Source organism: Bemisia tabaci, chromosome 8, assembly GCF_918797505.1.
Source record: "Bemisia tabaci chromosome 8, PGI_BMITA_v3".
Classification (NCBI taxonomy): Eukaryota; Metazoa; Arthropoda; class Insecta; order Hemiptera; family Aleyrodidae; genus Bemisia; species Bemisia tabaci.
This window is the reverse complement of record NC_092800.1, coordinates 6,920,872-6,944,492: the sequence shown is the minus strand read 5'-3', so window position 1 is coordinate 6,944,492 and position 23,621 is coordinate 6,920,872. Positions and strand designations below refer to the sequence as shown.

The 23,621-nt window shown below is 39.0% G+C and overlaps 2 protein-coding genes across 2 annotated transcripts; one reads left to right on the top strand and one right to left on the bottom strand.

Moving 5' to 3' along the window:
• On the top strand, positions 1-7,851 carry LOC140225192 (uncharacterized; the record flags this gene model as incomplete). Its single annotated transcript, XM_072303074.1, is given in 1 exon segment — positions 1-7,851. A coding segment is annotated over 1 exon segment (900 nt), but the record flags the coding sequence as incomplete, so codon positions are not given.
• A 4,624-nt stretch (positions 7,852-12,475) lies between these two features.
• Ccs (Copper chaperone for superoxide dismutase) lies at positions 12,476-23,194 on the bottom strand. Its single transcript, XM_019051782.2, has 7 exons — positions 22,776-23,194; positions 21,925-22,126; positions 20,728-20,926; positions 18,427-18,493; positions 15,702-15,871; positions 14,861-15,045; positions 12,476-12,776 (listed from the first exon to the last, which is right to left on the bottom strand). Exons 1-6 carry the CDS (start codon positions 22,788-22,790, stop codon positions 14,862-14,864), a joined length of 837 nt encoding a protein of 278 aa, XP_018907327.2. The 5' UTR covers positions 22,791-23,194; the 3' UTR covers positions 12,476-12,776; position 14,861.
• Between the last annotated feature and the right edge of the window lie 427 nt (positions 23,195-23,621).

Below are 23,621 nucleotides of genomic sequence, written 5' to 3'. Positions count from 1 at the left end.
CCAGAATTACCTTGGATCACCATGCAACAAGGTGAGGATCTTCTTAGTCATTACAAGAAATTGATGACAATACAGCACTCAGATTCTACAGGCCGCATGACAAGTTTATGCGTGGGTTTAGCCATGATAGATTGTCTGGATTCTCAGTTTTATTCTGATGTAAAGGCTAAACTGGCACAAGAAGTGATAGAGCTTGTGGAATTGTCCGTGGAAGAGTTCGTCAAAACCACAAACTTGGACGTAGACATCACAGATTTATCAGATTATGATCAAATCAACCCCTATTATTGTATATATAACACAGCGATTTTCCTAACCCTCATTGGCAAGAGACTAAACGACCAGAATTACAGAGCGTGGGTCGAATCACGCAATAACTCCTTCGCAGTGCCTTTAGGTTTCTCAGTTACCGACCCTAGCTTATTCACTTACCAACCTTCTCAGACCTTTGCCGCCAACTTCTATTCGGAAATTAAATCTCGTTGGGAGATTCGCCGCAGGTGTTTCATTGAAATCTGGGCTCTGTCGAGCAAACCAGGTATGCTGGGAAGCGTATGCAAAATTGTTTTAACACTGCTTAGGGGGGCGGAGCTCACTAATTTTGTGAATATTAGCCAATGGCTTCTCGTATTGAATCCGGAACTCTTCTGCTGGAATGCCCTCGCAAAATCATTGCCTCTGATTTTAAGGGCCCACAAAAAGTTTATATCCGTAGGAGATTTGGCGGATTGGATAAAATTAATATTACCAGATGAACACGTGCGTGAATTTCACCACTCTACGCTGCGTGTCCCGTTCACTATCGCGCGAAAAATCGCTGTCACATATGGCAACTCAACATTGCAGCAAGTAAAACCCTCATCCCAAATATTGAAGACTGGCTTCTCCGCGACCGAGTAATTGGAAGTGGACTTTTACATGACCCAGCTCCTAACTGGCCACGGGACTTTTAAATTTTACCTTCATAGATTCAAATTGGACCAAAGCCCTGATTGTCTTTTTTGTTCAGGAAATGTCATTGACGACGCGCGACATACCTTTTTTGTGTGTGACCGCTTCACTAGACTAAGGCTCGAGGCTTATGAAGACCTCGAGGAGGACCTAAGCGTCGAGAACTTCCAACAAGTAGCCTTAAGTTCCCCAGCGGCTAGGTTTAGGATTAAGCGATTCGTTAGGGATGTTCTAACCCTTAAGTCCCGCATCTTTAAGGGTCTTGAAGCAAAGCGACCCCCTTTATGAAATTACTATTTCTCGATGTTTTCATTACTATTAGCCCATTTTTCCATGTAAAATCCTTCTTATAGATGGTGGGTAGAGGAGCTGATGTCATGCTGAATTGCAGTTCCGGTTCTCTCTATCCATTTACCTTTCCTTTCGCTGTTACACCTTATTCTTGACGTAGAGGTCGTGCGATCAACGCTTCGAGCCGAGTTAGTGAGCTCTCGAGTATCAGCACGGGTGACATCTTTGGCCGGTCTTGCTCCTGTTTCAATCACCTTCACATCACAATGCTCTTCTTATACATGCTTTTCATTTCTCCGATAGATTTCCATGGTTGGCAACTGCGCGTTGAGGTTAGGTTAGGTTAGGTTAGGTTAGGTTAGGTGGACGTGTTCAGATCGGCTAAGGACGTGTTCAGATCGGCTCCGTTATTTTACTAACCTATTCGCACAAAACAAAGTTTTGTTAATTGTTTTTAACATGAACAGACTCTATTCATGATGTAGTTTGCTCCTTTGAACCTTTGAACTGACCTGTGATCCCCAGGGATCGGTTTTTTGTGGAATTTTGTGTGATTGTGCAGTGGGTGAGGTGTTGTGCAATTGTCAAAATTGCCAAACCTACCCACTCGCTCACCATTTTTCTTCCGTTTGCGCATGCGCATTAGGAATGAGAATTGGCAACTAAGCACACTGATAAGACGGCGAACAAACTGAGACTATCAGATTGAATAAAATTATATTTTTCAATCTAAAAGCATTATTCATAATCAAGCGTGAAGCATTCTTCATGAATGAAAAGGTGTCACGCTCATAATGTGATTTATTGCCGCACCTGTAAATGCACCTCACATCAGGTCACTGACTGCGGTGATAAACTTTGCGCTGAACTTCGTCAGACTGTTATTATGGCAACAAGGACACAAATCCCACAATCCTCTCAGGACATGACACTCATGACACAAAACATGGACTCGGATAAACATGCACGGACTCAGGAAATCGGAAAACTGGAAACCTCACTAAAGGAACTCTTGGACTCAGTAGACATAATTCGGAACATGATTTACAACATGGACAACGGAGATGGCACACCGGAGATAAAAATAGGGAAGAAGAACTTCAACAAAGGAAAGGACACTAGAAAAAATCTCATGGACATGATGAATCACAAGAAGGAACTGATAAAATTGATCAAAACGGAATTAGAAGATTTGAAGAATAACACCGGAACAATAGGACACGGAGAACAATCGATTACCACCCAGGACACAGAAGAAACCGAAATGGAAATAGAAATAAAGAACGAACTAAAAAGAAGAAGACAAGAAGAACTGGACAATTCATTTGAAAATATATTTGGCGAAGACGAAATCTTCAAAGAAAAACCTCAGAAACGAACGAGATCTTCTACTCCAAAAGGACTAAAAAACACTAGACAGTGCAATAAAAACCGACGCAACTCCCTTCCAGACAGCACACCCAACATGGAAAAAAAGAACACTGACTTCGAAGAATTTTCGATCACCTTCAAGAATCAAATCATTAAAGATCATGCGACAATGATGGAAAAACTACAAGAAGAAAATGAACGTAATTTTAAAAAATTACAAGATGAAAACTCCAAGATGTTGAATGAACTTCTACAGAAATTGGACAATATTAAGGAAAATAAGAAGAATCAACCCGAACCTAACACACTTGAAGATCTTAAAGAAAGTAAAGAAGAGATAAAAAAACTTAGAACCGAAAATAATAAATTGACAAAACTATCTACAGAAATGAAAGAAGAAATTAAATAACTGAAAGAGATCATAGAAAAAACCGGTACAACCCAAAAAGAAGAAAATAAAAAAACCCATGAGAAATTAGACAAAATAAACAAAAATATGCTGACCGAAAAGACGGCTGAAAAAATTTTTAAAGAAACTAGCACCAAACTAGAACTGAGAGATTCCAAAGAAAAGATCCAGAAATCTTTCAAACAGAATATTATAAATAAAGATGACAATATAGTAAAAATACAGACATCTATCGAAGGGAAAACCGGAATCGAAACAATGAAAGTGGTAGGAGGAGTCTTACACAAATTCCCAGAATTAACAGTAACAGCAAGACAATACTCAAATGCAGTTATATTGGGCGGACCGATTAATCAAATGAAGGTGATTGAAAAATCACTCGAAAAGGAAGACGTACAAACTAAGACTCTAAAACCGCCAGGAACTTTCTTTCAAATCAATTATGTTGATGATGAAATCTCAACAGAACAAATCCATCATCATCTCTATGCCAAGAATATAAAAGGCTTACCTGGATGGACTGAAGAAAAAGTGAAAGAGTCTATGACCATACTTAATGACTCAAAGAGCTCTCGAAAAGCAAACAATAGAGAAAATACAAACAGACGAGTCGTTCTTAGGGCCACTAATGGCCTTGAAAAATTTCTGGCCTCTAAATCCAAAGTCTATCTCGGTTATAGCAATTGTCCCATCTTTCCAACTGTAGTAGTTTCCCCTTGCGTAAAATGCGGCTCGGTGTTTCACAACACTAAAGCCTGTGAAGAAGAAAAAGAGATATGCTGGTCCTGCGGCAACCCTGATCACAAAAGAAAGGACTGCAAAGAGAAGAATACACCGAAATGTCTAAACTGCATCAGAGAGGGCAACAAAGAAACCAAACACTACCTACTGGACGAGAAGAAATGTATTATCTACAGAAAAGCACTTGAGAGAGCAAAAAGAATAGCTGGCATGCTGGAAAGAACGGAAGAAACACCTGTCACATCAAAGGAGGGCAGCTTCCACCATCGTCAATTCCAACAGCTTGATAGTATGGAAACTGGAGATAATGAATCATCATGCTAAACAAAAATAAGAACTCTTTTGTATTACTTAAAGATAATGTCCATAATGCGGATATTTCTATCCCTACAGAATTAATATGTCAACACACTTGCCCCATATCTAGGTGCATATTCTGTTTCGATCGCAGACTATACGCAGATCTAAATTGTATTTGGTGTAGACATAATCGCAAAATGATATCTTGTAATTATTGTAAAAATTCCTACCTACCCCCGTTAAAGTTACCCTGCGGCAGAACAATTAGACCTATACTAACTCCGCCAATTTGGTCAAATAATGATAATGATTGTATGATTAATTACAATGATAATCCTCCCATTAGTCATAGTAATATTAATAACTTTAGTGATTTAGATGATTCTGATGACACCTTCATTACTAAGAAAGATAAGTTTACTCTCAAAAAAGTAAAACCAGAAGAGGTATTTGATCATCATATTCCACCCGACAATCTCCTAAAAATTACCCGCTACCACTCTGAGGAATCCATATTAGAAAATAATAATTCGACGACCCGTTTAGATAATGAGAAAGCTTGTGAATTTTCATTATTGCTTGGTAATGTTAATAAGAACCCCCTTCCCCATGACATACTTAAAAATATCATTGTTAATCGTAAATTATCTGGATGTATATTTACTGAGCCGAATGTTAACAAGGCAAACTTTGACAATCTTTTCTCTAGCTTAGATTTATGGGTTAGCGCCAACACAACAAGACATCTTATTGGATCCACTAAGAACTGGGAAGCTGGTCCTTTTTCAATTTCCTATGAATGGCAAAATATAACCATTATTGGCTATATACCTGGCTATAGTTAGGTAGGGTATATAGCAAGTAGAGGGAATAGATCACTCCCCTGAAACCCAGATGTTGGTCGACGAGGCCATGATGATCGTTAGGACAGCTGGCGGTGCAAGAACCGTCGACACACAGGCCATTCGTCAATGGCGTTTTAATGGGTACCAAAATCCCGAACTAGAGAGGCTACTAGACAGCCATGGCAACCACATCGTGCCAGTAACACCTATTCCAAGTCCTAGTATTGGAGACAGAATGAGACCTCAAAATCTGGTGTGATCGTTGAAAGTGTATATAATCATTTGTATATAAAAAAAAAAAAAATAAACCAGGTGTGGAAGATGCAATTTCTACGGACACACCCAGAAAGTTTGCTCGAGGAATCCATCCTGCAAGAGATGCCTAGGTGACCATGAAACCCTCGAATGTAAGACTGACCCCCAGCCCGAGAATCCCGGCTGTGTTGCCTGTAAGGTGGCCGGAAGGAAGGACTTTTGCCACCGTATAGATGATAGGACCTGCCCTACAAGGATTTTAGCGGTTAGGGACCGCGAAAGGAGAACTGATTATGGCTCCTAACGAGCTATCAAGTGATAAAAGCCAATTACTGTCCATTTTGTTATGTAATGTGGATCATAGCGGCCCTTTTCATGATGCAGCAGAAATCATAGCAGCAGAACTTGAATGTTCCTTCTTATTCACACCAGAACCTTGTAGAGGATACATTAAATCTAAACCGCTATATAACCGGGAAGACGTTGCAGTCTGTTCAAGCCCTCTTCTGGTAGGTAGCTGTACTCAATGGATACGACAAGATGGATTTGTCTCTTTCGTCCATGATAAGATACGCTACTTCTGTTGTTATATTTCTCCTAATTGCTCGATTGGGAAGGTTTCATGCTTTCCTGTTGACTCTTGAAAAAGTGATCAAGGCATCTAAAGAACCACTAGTTGTTGCTGGTGACTTTAACTCCCAATCTCCAGAATGGGGTGACTGGAAAGAGACCCTTAATCTTCAAATTTCAATCTAAAAAGGGAGGAGTTATATTCTCTCCCATTTTCTTCAGAAACGACAACGCTGTCACGCGCGAACTTCTGCTCGATGCCGCTCGTCAGCGCAATATTGTAATATCATCACTAATTATGGACTTTGTTTCGTTAATTCACCTTATTAAGACAATTTCGACGGCTCGCGCCGAATGCCAAATCCCCCTCTGATCCAACTTGTCGTCTGTGACGCAATTTGGCCTAGTTTATCTTTCATTATAAATTGGACTGCATTTTGCAATTTGGACCTATAAATTCCGGCCCGGTTTAAAAACAACGTATGTGCCATTAGTTTCCCTATGCACATAAGTGTTTTTTTAGATGAGCCAGAATTTACAGGTCCAAATTGCAAAATGCAGTCCAATGGATTGTCAACTTCTCATTGTTTCAATCGCAGTTCCAGATAGTTCCCTCCATCATTAGAGCGCTGGTTCACTACAGCAGCCCGATGGACGCGGATCTACTCGAGATCAAGAGAATCCTGGACCGCAAGGCCAAGCAGTTGGATTCGTTGGAGGGGTGCGAAAAGAAAACGACGCGCCATGCACGTCCAGACAGCAGCAGCACAAAGGGGAGCAGATCTTGAATATGGTCATGTCATCAGCCGTAACACCCTGTAATTGTTAAAATTCCAAGTAGGCAGCGATAAAGTATATACTTTTGTACGTGATGAGAGTACCATTCTAGATAAGAAAACGCCAAAATGCAATACTTTGTTTATCCTGGGTGTCCCAATTTCGGGCAAAAACTTTTTTTTGACTCTGTGGTCCACCTTTATCTAACTTATGGGCAAATGGGAAACTTCACGAGAAATGAAAAGTTTCCACTCGAGGAGAGTGTTTCGCGCAGAGTTATTTTGAGGAACGAACCAGCGGCCGAGTCGAGCTCTTTTCAGACGTTGAAGACGATACTTGGTGGTGACACCTGCAATGTAAAAGTAAAGTATTCAATGGATCATATCCTGCACCGGACGCCGGAGGTTATCTCGTCTAACAATGATATTTTCCCAAAAGATTCGGCGTTTAGAAGCCGCATAATCCGCTATACATGGAGAACATCGCTATTTTTAAAAGACTATAAACGGGAAAAAAATCCCTCTTGACTGACTTGTTCTTTTTAAATATATGTATAACTTTATGTATAAATATATTATACCTGAAACTGTTGTGAATTTTTCCATCTCTGAGTTTTTTTTTTGACAAAAATTCTACAAAAATAATTGTTTCCGGTACTTGATAACTGATTTTGCTTTTGAAACTAAAAACTTTTCAATTTATTTTTTAGTTGTTTCGGCGAACCCCTTGGACAGGAACCAGTTAATGTCTATGCCAACTTTAAGTCAAAAATACACGAACTGGAGAAGTACCTCTCAAGAAAAGAAGGGCAAATTGATGTGCTACGATGTATTAAAATAATAAATCATATAATCTGGTCGGCCTCCATCTGAATTCCAGGCTCAGATGGGGAACCGACATTATAAAGAAAGTTGCTCAACTGCAACTCAAATTCTCAAATATGCAGTGGCTTTTGGGGCGCAAATCTCGGCTTTCCCTACAACTAAAGTTGCTTCTCTACAAGACAATGTTGAGGCCGGTTTGGAGTTATGGCTGCCAATTGTGGGTTGTGTAGCCCAGTCAAATGTAGATAACATCGAAGTAATGCAGATGAAAATTCTTCGCGGTATAGTAAAAGCTAGACGGTATGAGAGGAATGCAGATATTCTCGCTGACCTCGACACTGACACAGTAGAGAATGGCAACACTAAGACGTACTCTGCATATGAAATGAGACTTTATCGTCACATCAACTAAGTGCGAAATTGAAAAATGTGCGATCAAGCGGAAAATATTTTGGAGAATACCTCCAATGTTTGCGTGAAATCACAAGACGGGGTAGTGTGCGAGCCGGGACCGTCCGGGGAGCAGGAAACGTCCCAAAAAAAAGGGAGCCGGCGCGCCGGACGAAGACTCCTCCGAGCCGAACCGTAGGCCGTCCTTCCTCCCATAGAGAAAAAAAGGAGGTGTTTGCATTTCGGGCATCTTGGAATTTTTTGATGACTTGATGACGTAGGTGGGTACAGCGACGTCCCCTTCACGCTAAACGTCGCTGTACCCACCTACGTCATCAAGTCATCAAAAAATTTCCAAGATGCCCGAAATGCAAACACCTCCTTTTTTTTCTCTATGCCTTCCTCCTATTAGCCAAATACACCCCCCCCCCCTTCCTTGAGGCAACTCGACAGGCTGATACCCAGGGGGGGTGTCTCGGGTGTTTCACCTGGGAGTAACCCGAGGGGATATCCCTTTGGGCCCGCTCCCTCACCACAACCTCCAAGCCCCATACTAATTGATTCCCCAGCCCGTCTCCTGCACCAGATTCCGTCGAAACGGTGCGGCTCTCGCCGCCGGCGAACCCACCACCGGCGAACATTTCAGAACCTATAGAACATTATAATTGAGAATCCAAAATAGGAAACTTCATTTTTCAGGAGTGATTCCTCTTGGAAAATACTGGGAACGGTCGAATGTCCTTTTCATGGGTAAATAGAGCCAGTCAAATATCCAAGGATCTAGTTTTGTTAGCTTCAAGCGTAAATTTAGAAACCTTAGAATTTGAGGAAGCTCAAACCCTAATAAATGAGTTTTTACTGAACGAGTATAGTGATACATCCAGTAAACTCATAAAAATCAAATTACATCGATTTCTAAGTAAGAGACGTAACAATTTCGGACAATTTTTTGTCATAAAAACTCTTCTTAGAGTAATGCGAGACGAGTTCGATGAAGGATACGATTCCTCGCCATAAAATTCTAAAGAAATTTAAGTAGCACTTTAGGATTTTTCTGTTGAAAGAAAATTTTTTCTGCAATTTAAAATTTATAAAAAAAAGGGTAAAATAAAAATTTAAATTATGTCCATAATAAGACCTGCTCGTTTTAATTTTGGAAATAACGACGGGGATTCTGGTGGAGAAGGGGATCCACTTTGAAACCAAGAAGCCCCCGAAGTTCAAAACATGAACGCAGAACAGTTTGCGGCGGAGTTCGCTCGCCTGCAACAAGCTGTAACGGTTACTAATCCTTTGTTTCTTAATCGGGAACTACGTGATTGACACTTACTTTTCTTTTTCGCCCGATGAATTTTTTCTCGGTTGTCACTCTTACACAATGGCCATTTCGACTTCAGTAGAAGTCATCATCAGGTGCTTAAAACTAAGAACGAAAATAAAAATAAAACCGAAGCTAAAAAATTGACGTTAGATTCACGTATTATCGCCGGCGACGCGTCGCGATACTAGTCAGTGGGATATCTCGCCGGTGATCAGCTGACTGTGTTGCGTCACGAAGGAGGGCGGGGGGGACGATCACTGGTGCCACCTGTTGCTCGATTTGTGAATTAAGTAGCTGTTCCTTAGGTGTTTTCATTATTTCGATTTGTTCTAATACATTTAATTTCCGGCCTTTTTGACATACTTTTTCTAGTTTCGCATAACAATTTTCCAGTTTAGGAGACATGTCACATGGAAACCCCAATACGCAGTCAAAAACTCAGGGGAACTGGCCGAAAAACTTGAGAACATAGAGATTCCCCTAAATGCTAAATTGATCTCACTTGATGTGGATAACTTATACACAAATGTAGATGTAGAGGAAACCAATATGAGGATGAAAACCATTCTGAAGGACCACTCATCCCTCTCAAAAGGTGAAATCATGGAATTCACAACGCTTTTAGAGTTCACCACTTCGAATAATTACTTCAAGTACAATGGGAAATTCTATAAGATGAATAAAGGGTTACCAATGGGAGGGCCTATATCCCCCATTATGGCCGACATTTTCATGGATAAATATGACCACAGAATATGTACATCCAATAAATGGGCCTCGAAAATTCTATGTTATTTCAGATATATGGATGATATTTTTGCAGTTTGGCTGGGCACTGATCGAGAACTGTCCATTTTTCATAATGAGATAAATGATTTACACCCCAACCTCAGATTCAAATTGGAAATGGGTGGGAAAACTCTGAATTTCCTGGACCTTACCATACGAGTAGAAAACAGAAGGATAAAATTTGGAATTTATAGGAAACAATGCTTCACAGATGCAATAATACCTAATAACTCGTACCACCCCTGGCCCCAGAAAATGGCAGGGTTCCATAGCATGCTTAACAGACTAACAACTATACCACTTGAAAAGGAGGAATATGAGAGGGAGCTAACAACTATCTTGAACATTGCCACTAACAACGGATATCAGAAACGTGACATTTTTCATCTACTACATCGCAAACAACAAGAGAAAAGAGACAGGATGATATATGGGAAAATAAAAACAAAAGGGACCGAAAAATGGATCTCAATACCATATATCGAGAAAATATCAGAGAGAGTGAAGGGAATAATAGAGAAGGACAAAAGCGTAAAAGTAACCTACGGCAACCAGAGAAATTTGGGCAGAATTTTGATCAATACAAAAGAGAAATGTGGAAAATTGGAAGCAAGCGGAGTGTACAAAATAGAATGTAACTGTGGGAAAATATATATAGGCCAAACAGGAAGGAGTGTGGCAACAAGGCTGAAGGAACACGTTGACTGTGCCATACTAAAAAGGAGAGGTCAGTCATCGTTTGGGGATCATATAATCGACACTGACCATAAACTGGAAAATTTTTATGTGAAACTAGAAAAAGTATGTCAAAAAGGCCGGAAATTAAATGTATTAGAACAAATCGAAATAATGAAAACACCTAAGGAACAGCTACTTAATTCACAAATCGAGCAACAGGTGGCACCAGTGATCGTCCCCCCCGCCCTCCTTCGTGACGCAACACAGTCAGCTGATCACCGGCGAGATATCCCACTGACTAGTATCGCGACGCGTCGCCGGCGATAATACGTGAATCTAACGTCAATTTTTTAGCTTCGGTTTTATTTTTATTTTCGTTCTTAGTTTTAAGCACCTGATGATGACTTCTACTGAAGTCGAAATGGCCATTGTGTAAGAGTGACAACCGAGAAAAAATTCATCGGGCGAAAAAGAAAAGTAAGTGTCAAAGCTGTAACGGCTTTACAGCAAAGCAATAATCAAAGTTGGCTTCAGCTCAAATCGGCTGATTTAGCCACTATTCCAGAGTTTAAAGGAGAGACAAACTTATTGCCTCTTTTCATAAAAATATGCGATCAATTTGTAACTACTTTTGGTGTTCCTGAAGATCCAAATCATGTACAAAACTCCCGCTTAATGCGAGGAATTTTAGCAAAAATCAAGGGTCAGGCTCAGGTGCAAATAGGTAATAGTGATTACAGCATTTGGGACATACTCAAGGCGAAACTAAGGGCATTTTACGGAGACCGAAAAACAGACCGGACCCTTACGATTGAACTTTGCAGGATGTCCCAGAATTCGGGCGAAAAACCTATTGATTTTTACAATAAAATTACATACCAATGGAATTTGACGTTAGCTTACATGAATAACCACAATCGAGTGGATCATTTAGAGTTCATTCACGAGTTAGGATTGCAAGTATTTTTAAGAGGACTTAAAGATCCTCTGAGACAATATCTAAAGTCGCGAGATCCAAAGACCCTTGCAGAGGCTTTGAGTCTCATGACAAATGAGTTCCAATTCGAAACTTCTGGCTCCATTTCTTCCGAAACTTTTTCGGGAAATTCGAGTAACAACCAGAAGAAACAAAATAACAAACCCTTTCAAAAGGGCAACAATTATCAAAAAAATAATTTTCCTTCAAATTCGCAAAATTATCAGGGTAATAGACCAAATTATCAAAACAAACCGAATTTCCAAAAATTCGGTCAGGGAAAATCAAATTTTAATCGGGACCAAAACCAAGGGTATGGTCAACGTCCCATTGCTAGCGGTAGCAATAATACACCCACAAATCGTCCTGTGCCAATGAGCGGCATTAGCCACACCCACGTTACCGATGTACACGAGGAGGTGGAGACGGGAGAAAATTCAACACCGGACCAATCACGAGTCGAAGAATATTATGAGGAACTTCCCGAGGAGATGGAAACAGTGCCGTTTTTTTCAAATACAAGCCTCTCCAAGGCCGAACTTAACTTAAGTTTTTCGAAAAACACACTGCCTTACATAATATTCCCTGAATTTCATTATGCCAAAATGCTGATCGATAGTGGCGCTACAAATTCATTTTCGCGTCCCGATCTAGCGCGAAAATTATTTCCAAATCTTGTGAGGTATTTAAAAATGGAAATAAGTACTCCCCTAGGTTCTAAGATTTCCGAAGAATGCGTTTACGCACCTATCCCTGCACGCTTCAAAGAAAAAGGTCATTTCAATTTTTTATTGTATGATTTCCATAAATTTTTTGACGGCTTGATAGGAATGGACATTCTAAAAGCGTTAAAAATAAAAATAAATTTTGAAGGTAAAGAATTAGAGGCTAGACACGTGAAAATTCCATTACTTTTTCATGATACCAGTCCTAATATGAATACTATAACGTCATTACCTTTTTCTGAAACCCTAGTCTCCATACCGATAAATTCTCCTGATCAAGAAATAGTGATCCCTCAGATAAAATTAAATAAAAATGTAGAAATCCCTGGATGTTTGACTAGTGTCCAAAATGGTTTGGCTAGAATTTCAATAGTAAACCATTCTGACACAAAATACAAAATTACTCCCAAAAATACAGTACCTTTTGAGCCCATCATTCGTGTTACAAGCCATTGCAAATGATCGGCCTCATTTTCTTCACATACAGAGTAGTGTTATTAACTTTGTCATTAATTTTTATCTACCGATTGTTGTGTAGGCCCATTCAGATCCTTAGGAGGCAGCTGAGGAAAGAAACAAGGAAAGGAGACATAGAGAGTGATTTGGATCAAACCAAGGAATCACCTGATGAATCATCCCAAACATCAGATGATGAAAACATGGAAATGAAACCATTGCGACCCACAAACGGCCCACAACCAAAAAAGAGGTTCACTACTACTTTTCCTCATTGTTACGAGTTCTCTGATAGGCAGCAATGGCTTCAATTGCAATATTAACCGCACGATAGGTTTGATTGGTCAAAATTGTGGATCAGATCTAGTTTGTGATCCTTGATCCTTAATCCCATTTTTCCTAAATCGTACTTACGACACTCATTGTTTCTCCATGATGGCTGGACCGGAGATATCAAAGGTTTTACAAATTGAGTTATTATCTGTTAATGATGCTTGTAGTAAAAATCATCGATATTGGACTAGAAATATTGACTACATCACTGATCATGTAGTGCATTGCCCTAGCTCTGCCTACTGCACCAAGCCTTGGTGTGTGAATCTAACTCTGAGCATCACAGTCCTAGACTTGCCCGAAATCAGCAATTTTGACTAAGTTTGTTTATTAGACGATGCATACTGTATAGAGGGATGTTTGTTTTGGAGCTACCATCAATGCTCATCAAAATTATCATGTATTGTTTGGTTCATGTTTTATTTGAGGTGTCGAGGTGCCAGTTATGACATTTTGATCTAGTATACAGCGTGTTTGTCATCGGACAAATAAACCCTTGGTCATCCCACTTCTAGTCTCTTCATTCTCTCTAAGAGGTAATCACTCACTCCTGTACGCTCTACCATCAGAGTTGATAGGGACGCAGCTACGACTTCCCTGTTTGATGGCGCCCCCAGCAATTCAGTATAGCACATACAACCTTTCAGCACAGTAAGGGGGCTGAGAGTGATATTTTTTTAGCGTCTTAAGTGATGCAATTGACTTCGAGTTGTTGCAAAGCGCTGCTGACCAGTTGAGCGCACTCAAAGAGAGATACAGAAAGGGAGCCAATTTAGTGGCAAAATATCTGCCCCTTGCTATCAAAATTTTAGTGTAATAGTCATTTGGACATTTTACAATTTAGAATCTCAATCTTTGTGCATTTCTAAACCAAAAATAATCTTTGTCCGATTTTATTGATGAATTACCAGGGAAATTTAAATATTTCACATGAATTTCAAGATGTAATGAATGCATCGCGCAGAGGATAAAATGATGATAGATGACCAGAATTTCTGAAAAAGGACTGTTCATAAAATATGTAACATTAAATTTAGGCTTTTTTCTACCTTCCCTCCCTCACAACACTTTTAAGCAAAGCCAAAAAAGGCATAACTCTTTCCTTGATGCCTATCCCCTACAGCATTACATGTTCATGAACAGCTTCATAAGATAGCACTGTCAGACTTACAAAAAATAAATTGCAATCCAACTTTTAACAATTTGACAGAAGAGGCAGTATAAAAAAAAAAAAAAAAAAAAAAAAAAAAAAAAAAAATGTAACAAAACCGAAATAGATGTAAATAATAATATCACTGAGAAAGGCAAGATTTTCCATCAGAATTCGATATTTGGCTGGCTACATGACAAAAAATTTGAACTAATTTTATGGTCAAATTCAATGCTATGCTAAAAAGAATACATTCTTCTGCCAGGATTGCTACTTTACAGCTGCTCCATGAGTGCTAAGTCCGCATGAAAATTTGAGCACTTTCATGCTTCATCCTAGAAATTTGATTCACGGAATGCTAAAATTAAGGCAAAAGAGTGATTTTCTTGAAGCTCTAATGGTATTCAGGATCATACAAAGCGATTGCTAAGGTGCAAAACTACGGATCTCCATTTGCAACATTGAAGACATTCCGTCATAGTTTCTTATTTCTGCAGAAAAATAGTCGATGTGATTTCTTGGAAAAACTTAGTTGCTGTTTTCTTCTCTGACAAAACAATAATCTGCATGATTTTCAAACAATATAATTGACTTGCTTCTCTTTGAAAGAATAAAGTAAGAAAGGAAATTTTGAAACACCCCAATAGGATACGTAGTTTCACACTTTGGCCATCAAAATAAACATTCTGAGAAAAAAAAAGTAAAAACCTCAACCGACTGAACAGCTGCTGATGCCATCGATTTTTCTGTCTGTTTTGGAGGTTTCACTCTGTCTGCCCGGTCCTGTTAGAGGTCTGTTTCGTTCATCCCATATTGATACGCCATCACATGCACATATTTTTTTTGTGTTCTCGAAGAGACCAGCTGATCGCGCAATGATAGCACAGGCTAACCTGAAAAAAAATCAATGGTATGATTTTGCAACTTTTCGAAGGACAGGACCCAAATTTTGTTGGCAAGTTTGCAGCCCACCGCGAGTTAAGAAAGGAATTTGGGAAAAAGGAAAATATCAATTGATATTTTTCTTTGATTGCTAATTAGTTCTGATTTGTACCGTGGAGGAACTAAAGATATCTTGAGCTTGCCGTAATAAAAGTTCAACTTGCACAGCTTGAACTGAAATTTTTACTTGGACCAAAAAGAGAGTTGTGTATGAAGCAGAGCTTTTTACCACACTTTAGACGGAGCCATCAGAAGTAATTTAGTCGTACTCCTGATAAAAGGAGCTCAAAACTTGTAAGAAGTCTGATATTCTTTTCATATTTCGTTGACGTGCTCATCATTATTTTCTGCGACTTTACCAATGGAAAGTCTACATATTTACTTGGCTGTTTCTCTCGCAAGCAACATATATATTGAAAAACTCATTTCACTCATTTTAAAAAGTCCCAAAATCTATTTTGGAGAACCTACTGCATTTTGAATCAAATCGGAGTTAAAGTTTCATCATCCACAAATCAGAGTATGTAAAACTGAGGAGAAAAAGTATACATCTAAGTATCAATAACCAATGAGGGAAATGAAGATTCGATACTATAACACATCTTACCTTCTTTGCTCACTGTCAGATTGTGATAAATCCTCTAAACCGTCATTCATACTTTTTGCGATTACAAGTGACCTTCCAATTATATCCCACACTTTGAGAAGACTGTCTTCAAATCTGAATTCAGCACGACCTTCAGCATTAGCTTGTATCTTACCTAAATCTCCAGCAAGCTGCAAATCAGAACACTGAAATTAATGAGATGTTTAAGTTTCAATAGATGGAAATCATGCAGAATTCGTTCGCCACAAAAGGGTATCCAAAAATTTCCTCCTAGAAAGGAAGGAGTCAGTATGATTTTGAGTCTATCCTCCTCTTCCAACAGTGGTTTTAGAACCAAAATTGCTTTTCAGTGAAAATAGTTTGCGAATTCTCTGTAGTCTTTAAGTCTAGGTTTATGATGTGTCTTTCGATAAGCGACAATGCCTAATTTCTATATTGCTGTAACATTATAGAATTATATAGAATGTGTTCACTGGTACCTATGCATAGAAAAAAAAGGAAAAAGGGTTTTTGAAAGAAGTCTTTACACTGAGGTAGATAACAGGGATGAAAACTGCTTAGAGTAGGTGTACATGAGTCCTTCTCATTTGGGTAAAATACTTATTTTTAAGCAATCTCAGACTGATATTTTCATTGTATGGGATTTTAAAAAAATATTGTGAATACAAAGTTCAAGGACTGAAAATTAAACGAGAAAAAAATTGATAACACAGCACAACAAATGTCGGGTTTTGATTTGTTCTTCGAACCAAACCAATTTTTTTCGATTCCTAGGCGCTAAAAAAGCCCGAAAATGGCCATATTAACTTCAGGAAAATTGGCTGGTCCTCAGGGCGCCGCCATTTTGAATTTTTCAAAATTGAGAAAACCCACGATTAGATTTTTGCAAATATCTCCTCAACGGTTCATCTCACAAAAAAAAACAAAAAAACCAGCGGAAAGAGCATAAAATTTCCTACCGAAATCATCCTCCTCTGTTTTTTCTAACTTAAGTTTTTCGTCGTGACATTAGCGTTTTCTTCAAAAATTAGCTTAAAAAAGGCGCATTTTTGCTGATTTTAGGAGAAACTTTGCTTCATACCTCCAGCCACGATTATATGAGAAAAAAACTGTTATGCTCATTGAAAAGAGCGTAAAATTTACTTCTAGAATACATATGTCAATAGTTCCTAAACTTGATTTAATCCTGTGAAACAGCAGTTTATTAGCTCCGCCCTTAAAATGTGATTTTTTCAACCATTTTCCTTAGGAAAAAAAAAGAGGAGAAAAAAACCCTAAAAACGTGACCCGATCTGTGTAAAAAGGTGGCAAAATAGTGATGGGTCCACACTATTTTGCAAACAAATCCAAAAAGTGCCAAAGGGGTGAGTGTTCAGCTCAGGCAGTTTGCATTAGAATATTAAGGTGAGGTAACGTCGAGAGATCTATAATTATGGGTCTTTTTATGACTCATCAATAGATCACACTCGTCATGTGAACCCAACTGAAAATCTCGCAAAATCCAAGACGGCATCAAAGCTCAAGTTCAAAGTACAAGTTTTGGATTGGAAGACGGCAAGTTTCGTACTGGTACTCATTGGACCTCAAAATTTTTGACTCTGATTGAAAATTTTTGAACTTTTTGGCTTTTTGATCTCACTGACAAGTGTGATCTACTGACGAGGTCTATAACAAGACCCAGAATTATAGATCTCTTGCCGTGACATCTACTTAATATTCTAATGCTAATTGCCTCAGCTAAACGCTCTTCCCCTTCAGTTATGTACTCACTGCCGTACTGGTTATCCATTAGAGCTCAAAATTTTTGACTCTGATTGAAAATTTTGGAACTTTTTGGCTTTGTTTGCAAAATGGTGTGGACCCAGCACTATTTTGCCACCTTTTTACACAGTTCGGGTTACGTTTTTAGGGTTTTTTTTCTCTTTTTTTTTTCTAAGGAAAATGGTCGAAAAAATCACATTTTAAGGGCGGAGCTAATAAACTGCTGTTTCACAGGATTAAATCAAGTTTAGGAACTATTGACATATGTATTCTAGAAGTAAATTTTACGCTCTTTTCAATGAGCATAACAGTTTTTTTCTCATATAATCGTGGCTGGAGGTATGAAGCAAAGTTTCTCCTAAAATCAGCAAAAATGCGCCTTTTTTAAGCTAATTTTTGAAGAAAACGTTAATGTCACGACGAAAAACTTAAGTTAGAAAAAACATAGGAGGATGATTTCGGTAGGAAATTTTATACTCTTTCCGCTGATTTTTTTGTTTTTTTTTCGTGAGATGAACCGTTGAGGAGGTATTTGCAAAAATCTAATCGTGGGTTTTCTCAATTTTGAAAAATTCAAAATGGCGGCGCCCTGAGGACCAGCCAATTTTCCTGAAGTTAATATGGCCATTTTCGGGCTTTTTTTAGTGCCTAGGAATCGAAAAAAATTGGTTTGGTTCGAAGGACAGAACCCATGTTGACCAGTGTAATCTGTATTTTTTACATGCCAAACATCAAAGGATTATTATTGCTATCTATAAGACAGAACTGTAATATTTATCATGAATTGAAGAAGTTCTAAATATTCCTACACTGTGAGCTTGCTGGCTTAAGATGACAAACATGATATGACTCATGATGTCTTGTAGGTTAAAAAATCTGTGATGATGTTTTTACGAATAGAACAAAAAAATTATAGAATTCCAACATAAAAAAATAAAAATCAAATTGTACACAACATACCTACCCTTTTATTTAACTCTTTGGATTCTTGTGTAAGAGGCTCACTGCCCGGGTTAAAAATATCACCGACACTGTAAAAAAAGATAAAGATAGGTGTTAAAAAGGGGTAAAAAAATGAGCAATGATGTGCCACAGGTAAATCCTACATAAAAGAGAGCAGTGCTTGATGTTAAAACTTCAGATGTTAATTTTCTCCCCGGAATAAGAACAATTTTCTGTGGCTCTCTAAAAAAATTACCAGCATTATGTTAACACTTCTAAAAATAAAAAAAGACCTATCAAATACGACAGTTCACTCTCAGCACTAAGCCATTGTAGGCCACTGTCAAAAATTGGAGCATCTACATTCTACAATCTATCAATAAAATACAATATTTGTGACTCTTTTCCTTCAAACTTGTAGTTTGTTCAGAGCATCTACGAAATTGAAGGAAAAACATTCATATCTTTTCTAGATTCTCCATACCCAAAATTCCTGCACTTTTTATATCGACAAATTGCATGTGTAGAACTATACATGAATCATTTTTGTCATTAATTTCACTGCAAATGACAGAAACAAGTCAATCTTCTTTCTTCAGCTTATAATCTTTAATTGACAAAAATTTCGATCCCTTGTTGAAAATCTAAGTATCAAGATTTTTCAAATGTTCAACCTTTTCATACAATTCTCTGACTTTCTTGACCAAATAAAATTCCCTGACAACTCCCTTTTTCCAACCTATAGATACCTTGTTCTTGTCCTTGATATGAGGACCCTTATCAAAACTTGTCGTTTCCCGGGAGTTCTGACCATTTTTGTCGTCACAACAACTTGGCCTTTACTTTCGTAGACTCTTGCTTGGGATTAAAATGATTTACCTCTGTAAGAAATTAAAAATACCAAAGAAAATTTTTTGCCAGGACATTTTAAGATAGGTTCGTACCTTCTTACTTTAAGGTTTGTCAAAAATCATAGAACTTTTTCAGTCATATTTTTCATTTTTTGCAGCGGCGCATCAGAATAATATCTTGCAAGGGTTAATTTAGAAAGTTATACTGTTGAATTTAGCTCAAGATTCATTAAAATAGTCCTTTAAATGACACTGGGTTAAGGATCTTCCCAAACTAGCTTAAGCCATTCCAGTCTCGCAACTCTACAAAAAAGTCAAAACGGCTATCACCAGGTATCACAGTTTCTCGACTAAAACAACTCAACTAACAAACAATGCCTCTCATACGAAATTTTTACTTTCCTGCTTTTCAAGTTTCTATTAGTAAGAAAAGGTAGTTTTTTTGTTTGTTTTCAAAAAAAAAAGAAAAAGAAACACATACCTAACATGGCAATGGTTATTTTGAATTTTGCGTGACTGCAATATCGAGAAGACTCATCTACATTAAATAAAATCGTTGCCATAGCATTGTTTTGGAAGCAGGACACTTATGAAAGCACAAATTTCTTGCTTGGATGTGCTGTAAGGAGCAGGCATTTGAGGCGCCTCATGAGGTTATGCTGTACAGCATCGACTCGTAGCCTCAGCATCAATGCCGTATGCCCAGGTAGCGGCCGTTCGGGCATACGGCTCCGAGCCTGATGCGCTCAACCTGCCGGCCGCCGGCTTCGGGCATTGAAGCCCGATGCTGGAGAGCCGACCGAGCCAGCCTCAAGCGCTGATGCTGAGGTTTGATGCTGGCTCAGGGACCAACATGGGCCTCAGCCTCTGAGGCCGGACCGTCGGCTTGCGGCCCGATACGGCCTCAATTTTCGGACCCGCCACCCAGCTTAATTACCGACGGGGCTGTCCCAGAAGACCGCGACCCTCGGACTCGGCGATGAATTCGCGGAACACCCCTTTGTCTTGGCGGCAGCCCACGCCTCGCCGAGAAGTTCTAAGAAGTGGACGCCGAGGAAGGGTGTTAGCCGACCGGCAGCCGGGCCCGGGGCGCTGGCGTCCGACGCGTCTGCTAATTGAAGCCGCTAATTTTGATGCTGGACTCAGCATCAAAACTGATGCAGCATCAGAAAAGGAGCCGGGAGTCGGCTTCACCAGGTGAAGCCGCCTCAACGGCATATGCGCTCCCCCGGCGCACTGATCGAAGCGGCATGAAAGTCCGCGCCGGGCCTCCGCCTCGCGCGCCGATGCGGCTCCGTTTATGATGCTCCCTCAAACCTCAGCTCTAAATCCCTGGTAAGGAGTGAATTCAGTCTAGCTGCCGATGAGCTCAATAGAACTTGTGGCTAGTTTCCCTCCCAAACATTTTGTTTAGCTCTGGCTGAAGTTTGCAATGGCCTCATTGGAGATTGAATAAGAAGATGAAAACTTACCTATCACAGCCTTTGGAAATATCACCACATTCATGGACCTGTAAGTTATGAGAGCCAGGTGTTAATCCATCGATGGTACCCTCAACAACACAGGTCTTTGCATCAGACTGGACAAAGCGAACTACACCTTTCAAGATTCCTGAGCTGAACCCTGATTCACCAGCCAATTGAGCGACGGCTGAACCTAAATTTCTCTCCTCTGCCATTCAAAAAACAACAATAAAAATTGTGAGATTTATGAACTACATACCCTAAGGAGGGAAACATGAGATAAGACGAAAAATAAAACGTATATGATATCAATCCATCTACAGCCTCTCAATCTACTATGTGAATATAAGGTAGTGCCTAGCATTACGTACAAAATAAATATTGCATTATACATGTTGGAATGCCAGTAATACTTACTAGACTATTTTTCAGTTTATTCTAATAAATATATTGAACTCTATGCTTGCCTGACCATGAGAAATTTCTTTATGCAAAATTTATATGTGCAAGCATAGCATCCAAGATCTATGACTCAAGATAATTTCCAACAAAAGAATGACTATGGAGTAAAAATACTGAGTGGATCTACTTAACTTAGGTATCAAGTCTGAAATTGCTTCACTTGAAATTCTTCATTAATTCTTGAAGCAAGTAAAAACTTGGTTACGTGCAGTGGAGAGGCAGATAGAAAATCTTTGAAGTCTCATACTTCTAAATATGTATGTATACGTATGATTCATCATTTCTTGAGTTTTTACTGGCATGCACAAATGCAGGATCATGGCGATCATTCCTTCCATTTTATTACTTTAGTTTCCACAGGGATGTAGAATTTTCCAGGCGTCCATATTTTTAAGCATACCACGCCAGCTTTCTATATTTTTCTCATCAGATTTCCGTAAAATTTCCCACCAGTTTCAAAAGTGACAACTTTTTTCCTCTACTTACCTAAGACTTTCTATCATTAACCATATAAATTACCTTGTTTTTTTTCCTCCGATTTTTTACAAATTTCCTACCACATATTGAAGAGGATTTATCACATTTTCACATGCCCTTGTAGACACACGATCTAGCGTTTTCTGCACCCCTGCGTTTTCAATTGTTTTGCCTTGAGTTGCTCTTAACCACCAGGAACAAAACTAGTCCTATTACTGTGAAATCAACCATGCACACGCAAAATTGGAAAATTCAATGCAAAATTACCTGAACCATATCCCTTTAGCACAGCTTGTTTTCCAGTTTGTTCGATCAACCTTTGAACTTCGAAAGAAGGAAGAGCGGTGTTGAGGACAACAGATTGATTCTCCAAAGAAATCTTGACATTCTCAATCCCTTCTACTCCTTCTAGTTGATTCTTAACATTTTTAACACAGCTATCACATGATAAATTAACAGCAAACTCTACCTGAAATGTTCAAGAATAATATTCAGATTTGCAAGCATGGAATACATCGGAGGATCAAGGCAAAAATGTATTTAGATGTAATTTTTTCAGCTTTTCAGGTAACATGCAAACAATAGATTTCCTTGGCTTTGATAGAAAGTAATCCGTAGAAGATCCAAGAAAGGTATGTGACAAGTAGGATCCACACGAAATAGTTGGCGCAGTCTTGGAGAGAGCTACTGATACCTCTGATTTTGCATCAGGATCCAATAGGATATTCCCTGAATGCTCATTTTCACTCACATTCTTAGCTCTTTCTTTGTGAGCACTGCCACCAGGCAGCACATCCGAAAAACGTTCAGGCTCATTTTTGAGCTGGGGTCAGAAATCCCATGGTACGGATTCTTGACTAGAACAAACTGACAGGATTCCCACACACTTCAAAGGATTATGAGATCACAAGATAGAAAGTATCAGCAGTTTGATATTCACTGGAAATTACCAGCATCTATAACGATCCCAAATTAAAAACTGCTGGTGCCAGCACCACCATGTGTTCGTTTACATTATCAGGAATTGTATGCAGGCGGATTGGTAGAGCACTACTATAAGCTTCTGCAAAATGTAATCTGACAGATATGTGAGAAAAAAGTTGGAAGGATAAACTTACGGTTGAGAGAACCATCCTTCGACATGTGTTGCCCTATGTAGTGAAGCCTACTGCGACTTAAGGATGACAATGCAAACTGACCGGAACACTTGAGAGCAACACTTGAAAAAACACTTAAGAGAGCTTATGGCTACTCGGCCAGGAAATAGGCGATGTAGACAAACTAGGTAGGACGGAAATGATGAGAAAGCAGAATTAAAGCACGTAAAATATTCATGGGAAAGCCAAGTATGGAGGAATGAAATTCACTGATAAGGAACATCAACTTGCGGAGTTGGCTGAGTTGTGAGATTGATGTGATAGTAAAAATGATATACTTGCGTAGAGGCAACTGATAACCCAATTTTAAATGTCACGGGTCAACGTGTAAGCAAATTTGTTACGAACACTTCCGTAAAAATCAAGAAGATTTAATCAGCAGCTTCCCTTCCAAGCATTCCGATCCGAAGCAAAAGGAAATTCTGGATTGATGCATGATGCTCAGACAACACTCACCGGAGGCATCAACGCCGAAAGCTCTACCATTGGCTGTCACCAGTTGACAAGGATTTGGCGGGTTATTTTCAATTTCTTAGCGGTTTTTATGAATTGACGCTCTTTTCCCCGCGGGTCCGTTTCTTATTTTGCTTCACTGACTCCGAGTACTTAGAGGATCTTTCAAATTTTTGGAACATATTTTTGTAATCTAAGAGTATAGAGGCAATATGCAACGTAGTCTTTGATTTAAAAAAAAAAAAAAAAAAAAAAAAAAAAAAAAAAAAAAAAAAAAAAAAAAAAAAAATAGAGTAAAGTATGCTTTGAGGAATATAATTTAGCTACTTCTGCTTACAGCCATTCAATTGTTAT

Coding starts and splice junctions, on each gene's coding strand:
- Ccs (XM_019051782.2), bottom strand. Junction 20,927..21,924: donor GCTAAAGGGATATGGTTCAG/GTAATTTTGCAT, acceptor TTTGAATGGCAG/AGGAGAGAAATTTAGGTTCA. Junction 18,494..20,727: donor ATTTCCAAAGGCTGTGATAG/GTAAGTTTTCAT, acceptor CTTTTTTTACAG/TGTCGGTGATATTTTTAACC.